The sequence below is a fragment of the Arachis ipaensis genome, chromosome B05, assembly GCF_000816755.2.
Source record: "Arachis ipaensis cultivar K30076 chromosome B05, Araip1.1, whole genome shotgun sequence".
In the NCBI taxonomy this organism is placed as follows: domain Eukaryota; kingdom Viridiplantae; phylum Streptophyta; class Magnoliopsida; order Fabales; family Fabaceae; genus Arachis; species Arachis ipaensis.
This window is the reverse complement of record NC_029789.2, coordinates 122,931,460-122,938,140: the sequence shown is the minus strand read 5'-3', so window position 1 is coordinate 122,938,140 and position 6,681 is coordinate 122,931,460. Positions and strand designations below refer to the sequence as shown.

Genomic DNA, 6,681 nt, shown 5'->3' with positions numbered 1-6,681 from the left:
TATACTTGCAGAAATTGAAGGGAGAAGAGGGGGAGAAATGAAACAAACAAACATCGATACACAGTCAAGGCTTGCAATAAGGGGCTCACCTCAACTTAAATATTTCCATTATCCTACTGCCATGAGGGCTGTTTGTAGCTAAATCTATCAGCTCCATCCCAACCACCATCAGGTTCTTTCCTCTTCAACACACCTGCCACCTGAAACATCTTCATATGTTCTTCCATCAAGGATTGTGAATTGGGATTGGGAGCGGGCACTTGCCTCAACCCAGAAGGCAATCTATCCTCTCTTCGGTCTGTATCCGTGCCACCAGGGCCTGAATTAAGATCGAGACTTTGACTTCCCCATTTGCGGTTGTCAGGAATCACATTACTTGTACCACCTGGAAGACTCATGACATAGGGACGAGCATACGCTGAGGAGACAACACCGCCAGGTCCAACTGGCTGTGACGGTATCCCCCTGGATACGGAAAGGGTGCAGTAGGTGGGTAAGCAACAGCAGGAGAGGATGAAAGCACTGGCCCCCTGTACAGCTCAGGACCAAAGGAACTGCTACCAGAAGTAGCCATGAGCCGCTGTGCCGCAGCAGCTGTAACATAACTCTGTTCACCTCTACCAGAAAGATGCGCAGGGACAGTAATTGCTGAATATGAATTGCCTGGAGGAAACCATGACGAATAATTCCCCAATTCAGCAGTGTTCGCTCTCGTACCATGGATAGCAGATGGAAATGGTGCACTATTTTTCATCTGCTGACTTCGAGCTGGGACCTCGGTGCCAACTTCATCAAGGCCTGGTCCATTATTCAAATCAAAGTCTCTCGACACACTCCCGCCATTGGATAACCCACCAGACAGTGAAGACTTACTTGGCAAAGCAGGAACATCCAGTTTACTGAGAGAGAAAGAAACAGCATCAGGAGTCTCATCAACTCTGTTCAAATCAAGATCAAGTCCCATAGTGGTGCGATCAGGTGGACCAGATTCTAAAGAACCATGGGAAGCTACATCCTCAAAACTTCTTTCATCAGCAACATTCAAATCAAAATCTAAAGGAGCACGGCATTGTTTCAAAGCAGTGGAATCAACAGAAGGAATATCACTAGTTGATGATGTCTCTACGTTTTTCCTAGGCTCAGCTGGCCGGAAGGCGCTTGTAGCAGCAGAGCCTTTCCATCCAAGTTCACCCTTACTGCGCAATGGGTTTTCCGGCGGAATTAATGGTCTCTTGGCAGCAGATGCCACGGTAATTGTTGCATGGAATCCCCCAGAGATGGACGAAATGGGGAAAGGCAATGCAGAAGGATTTCGAACCACAGATGATGCGACATGTTCTTCCTGTCTAACAATGTCCCCTTGGCTCACATCATCAACAGGGAAACCCTCATTTAAATCAAAGTCCAATCTTACGGCTGCATCAGACCCAGAAACAGTTACAGATGGATTAATACTGCAGGCATGCTCTCCTGCAACATGAGAATCATTCCCATCTGAGTTACACTCTGAGGTTTTGGATGCTTCATTTTCTTTCCCAGGAACTTTAGACAACTCTGGGCGATTTGAAGACATAGAGCATTGTCGAAGAACCTCTTTCCTGCCAGAATTATCTTCATCGCATCCATTAGCTTCAGCTGAAACTGCTGAGTCTCGATCCTTCCGTTTTTCATCAAGTTCAGCGGCAGCCAACTTCATCTCACTTGCTTGTTCATCCCTGGATGCTGGCAAAGAATTACCTGAAGCAGAGGGTGGAGCCACATCCTCCTTTTTAAAATCTGGAGACTCAGATTTTTCTGTAACTGGAGATGACTTTTGAGATGACATACCAGTAACCATCACTTGCTCCACACCAATCTTCTTATCATCTGAAGATAACTCCGGTAACTTTTCACCTACCTCCTTTTCAATCTTTACAGTTGCAACAGTCTCTTTCGAAACTAACATTTTACCCTCTGCTCGAGTGATTGGTCCTGAGTCTCCTTTTTATATGGTAACAAGGTTTCAGGAGTATCCTCAGCCGTTTCCAACCGTGGGCATACAGCTTCGGCATTTTGTGACAAATCTGCAGCTGAACAATTTATTTGAGCTCTGTTATCACCAGATTTCTCTTTACAACTAGATGAAATAGCTTCGTCTACAGAAGAATCACGCAACATTGTTGTCACAGGGTGCCCTGGATCATTTTTAAATTGCAATGACTCAACAGCACTAAACTGAGGCTCTCCTGAAGCTACTGCATCAGATTGTGCAACAGTATGAGCAGATGTTTCAGCCGGATGTTTTAGCTTGGAAACATTGGCTGAACTTGATTCATCTGCCACAGATGACTTCCCCTCAGGTGAAGCTGGAGGTGAGATATTTTCAGATCTGGATATTTCCCCTGCAGCAACAGTAGCAAGTAAGTTCATCCCATCATCTCCAGGCGAAACAGAGGCACTTGCTTCAGAAAATTTCACACAGCTTTCAACTAATGCATTCATAGGGCTTAAAGATGCATCATAAGTCTGGCCAGATCTGGAAATAAAACCTGAAGGGGAATTAGTTTGTTTTGATGTCTCTGCTACTTTATCGCCATCTTCATTAACCCTTCCCCGTTCATCACCCAAAGGAGAACCGTTATGATCCTCACAACTTGTAGCACATGCCTCAGTTATCACATTTGATGAAGCAATGGTATGCAAACCATCATTCTTAGCCTTCACTCTTCTATCCTGAGACTCATTCTTGTCAGAAGGAGGCGAAGCTTTCCCACAAGGAATAGCAGGTTCTTCAGAAGAGCCACCATTAGCACCTCGTGAAGGACTGCGAACAGTATTTGGCAGCCTAAGGATCAGACGCTGATTATTACTCCCTTGATCGGTTGGCTGATCAGGAGACTTTTCATGGGCTACCCGAGTTGGTGAAACTTTTTCAGAAGGGGAATTTCTAGTGGAACTTTTTGCAGAAGTGGGATCCTTCTGAGCAAGAGCGACACCAGCGCCATGTATACCATTGCTGGACTTCCGGGTTCGAGATGCACCACCAGGCATTTTGCTCACACTCATTGACACTGCAGTGGAGCTCCTTGAATCTTCCCGGCAAGACCCACCAGTTTTTGCATGTTCACTAGAACAAGAAAAGCTGTTGTTCTGAGATTGACTAGAACTGCTGCTCCTCTCCTCCTTGATAGGTGTCAACGGTTGATCTGATGCTGCAGCGCCAACTACCGCCTTAACATTTTGATCTTTAGAGGTACTGCTTACTGAGGTAGTCATCGATTTAATTGAACCAGGAGCTGAAGAGGACTTGGACAGGGCCTCCACAGAAACATGCTTAGCCAACAAAGGTTTAGATACCGAAGGTTGAATTGCAGATCCCTTTGTAGCATTCTCCGGTCCTCCAGTTTTCTTATTTCCAACATGAGAGACCTCAGAAGCCGCTGGCTTTACTTGCCATGAAACAGGACGAGTAGAACCAGATTTTGAATCAGTCATATTCATTTCAACCTCAACACGTTTCTTCCACGTGTCTACTAAACCCCTAGCCTTCCTCTGAATTTCAGAATTTTTGTGTGTGCGTAAATGATTGACAGATTTCCCAACATTGCATGTTTGTAATGCATGAAGGTTAACAGGAAGCTTATCCAATGCACGAAGCAACGCTAACAAAAATTCCTCCACAGATTTGTCACTTTCTTTATGGTTACTACTGTCACTAATTTTCCCTTTGTGGACCTCCTGGAGCCATTCGTCCAACACAGGCAAACCCCTAAGCTGTACAAACCAACCAAGACAGTCATAACGGTCTGTAGCTGCTATAACATCAACAAGCATAATTCGCCCAGCCAAATCTATTCTTTTATCACCATTGTCTGGTTGCATGAGCTGTACAAGTCTTTCAACTCCTTCAAAGTCTACAAGCCCACCTTTGTCAGTAATTTTAGCAATCTCAGACTTCATCATGCTCTCAGGTCTACCCTGTCCAGAATCCCCATCATCTGCTTTAAATAACCGCTCTCTTTTGTATGGATCAGATCCCTGCTCACCCCTTTCTCTCTTTTTTCCCTTAACCTGTGCACCAAGGGAAGAATTATTTTGAACACTATCAGAACCAGATTTCAATGATTGTGTTGTCGTCGGACCATTCAAAGCTTTTGGCGAACGGCCTCCTGACTGCACTGCCCCATGCATTTCTAATTTTGTCTTATCTAATAACTGGTCAACTTCTTCCTGAACAGCCTGATTCCATCAGAAGACAAAAAAACCTATCAATAAAATCTAGCAATAATATAACACAGGAAAATACAAACACAAGATCCAGGAAAACTGACATTAATGTAATCTTTATCAGTTAGCCACCATAAACAGTTGTTCTCAATGTCATACACTCGCCTGCAGACAAAAGCAGATATCCCTGAAGGAAGTTCAACACCTTTACGAAGGAACGCGACTTTACACGGATGGAGTAATGATGCAGCAGATATTTCATCCTTGTGATAGGAGTAGAAGACTTCGTTTGGGGCAGCTTCCAATATACCCTTGGCAAGATTCACATCAGCATGTCGGTAAAGCCAATTCACTTCTAAAGTTGGACTTTCTTCTTTATTAACTATTAACTTGCGAATTATTCCAATAAAAGGTGGGGAATCCTGGGGTGGCTTGAAAAGTGCACAATCACCAACACGAATCTTGCGTCCATCCTGCAATGAGCATGAATGATTAAGTTTATTACATTAGGCACGAGGTAGTAATCAAAATTAAGTGTGGTAATCAAAATTAAGAAAAAAAGAGTATTAATATGTTAAGCATAAACAATAACAGATAAGTCAACAATGAACTGGTTGTATTGGGGTTGGGGATCGTTTCGGACGGAAAATATATCAATGAAATATACACGTCGCGCAAAACCAGCGCCGAAAAGAATAAGAGTGCATAATGCAGAGATAAATAATCAATCTAACAAGCACAAGTCAGCTAGAATAGAGCTCTGAAGAAGAAGGGAAAAATCGGATGTGATATATAAAAGATGGAGAGCATTTAATTCACACAGAAGACTAACAAAACTCGCAGAACTTCCATAAAGAAGCACAAGCACATCACACGGACTAATAATCCAAAACTAGACGCGTATATATAAAATAAAATTTCCGACCCCCAAATTATCAACACCTCAAAAACATAATTAATTTCCGAATTAATAGTCCCAGGGAATGAAAATAAAATATTATGTTTAAGGAAAAAACAACTTGCGTCTAATCTAAGATCCCAAAAAACAAGAAAAGAAACCCAAAATCACCCAACCAAGGGAAAAACTTCAAACCAATAACCAGATATGATAAATTCGTAAAAGAAAAGAAAACCCAAATAGCTCAAAATCGAGCCAGACATTAAAAATGTTAGGAATTTCGGATTTTAAAATGATACTCTAGGCTTTTCATTAAAAAGAAAATACCGAAAAGCTCAGAGGGAGGAAAAACCAAAACAAACGCATTATGAACACCAAAAGCAAGTGGAAAATTGTAAATTTCACAAATTATATGTATATACTTTGCATATATATTCAGACGGTGAAGAATCGGGGGCTACAGCGGTGGCGTTGGAAGGTACAGGCCACATGTGCCGGCTGTGTTTCCACTCCTCAGGACCGGACCCATGCATAATATTCCTCCATCTTCATTGATCCCACAATTCTCCCTGAAAAGAAACATCAATTCGAGGTCGAATTTCCCCACAGCAGCAAAATAATGAAAACCCTAGATTCGAACAATCGGCATGGACTGCTAAAGAGAGACCAACGACAAAATCGAAAAACCCTAGATCAAGCCCCTCAGATCTCTGCTTCTTCCTGCTACTGCTGTACAATACAATCCAATCGAACAAAGGGGGGAAAAGAAAACCTAGCCGATCGATAGAAAGAAAGAGGGGTAAGTGTGGTGTTTCCTTTTTCTTTTTAGGGCTTAGGTGGCGATTTTTTGTAATCGGAAAAATCGGCGAAGGAAAGGGAAAAGGAAGGGTTCTTCGAGTAATCGAGATCGATCGCTGGGAATGGAAGAGAAATCCAGAGATTTTGTGCGAACAAGACGCGACGATGAGAGAGAAAGGGAAGATAGAGAGAGTAAAAATAAAAAATAATAAAGAGGAAAAAGAGTTCGATGCGCTTGGCAAACGCGAAACGGCGAGAAAATTTTGGGCCTAAAGAGAGAGAGTGTGTCTGTGAGATTAATAATGATAATATTTAATAACAAAAAAAAGAAAATTTGTTTTATTTTGTAAAATGATCGCGACAAGGGGAACGACGACGTTTGGGTTACCCGAAAACGACACCGTTTGCTTCTTCCGTTACGGACTCTTTAACCCACATGTCTTTAACTTGTGCGTGTACTCATGGCTCGCTCTCGTTGTCAACTCACTCCTTCAGTCCCTTCTACTTCCGTGCCAAATGCGAGGAGCTAAAAACCACGTATGGACGGGATTCTGTTCCTCTTTTATGATTTTGTCAATTTAACTTCTTTTTAACTACTTTACTTATTAATTACGGGATCTTGCTAATATAATTCTAAGGATGTATTTTAAAAATATCATAAAAAGAATGTTTTATTAAAAATTATTAAAAAGATATTTTTTTTATATTTTTAATACATTAAATGTATCAAAATTTATTTATTTTTTATTATTATCTTGTTAAATTATATTTTTAGAACA

General features: G+C 41.9%; 1 protein-coding gene across 1 annotated transcript in view; it reads right to left on the bottom strand.

Moving 5' to 3' along the window:
• Positions 1-6,185, bottom strand: part of LOC107643989 — a 7,690-nt gene extending 1,505 nt beyond the window's left edge. Inside the window, 5 exon segments of the mRNA XM_021123916.1 lie at positions 90-460; positions 463-1,893; positions 1,944-4,218; positions 4,311-4,679; positions 5,527-6,185. Coding sequence (XP_020979575.1) covers positions 114-460; positions 463-1,893; positions 1,944-4,218; positions 4,311-4,679; positions 5,527-5,637 — 4,533 coding nt within the window. The 5' untranslated portion in view covers positions 5,638-6,185 and the 3' untranslated portion in view covers positions 90-113.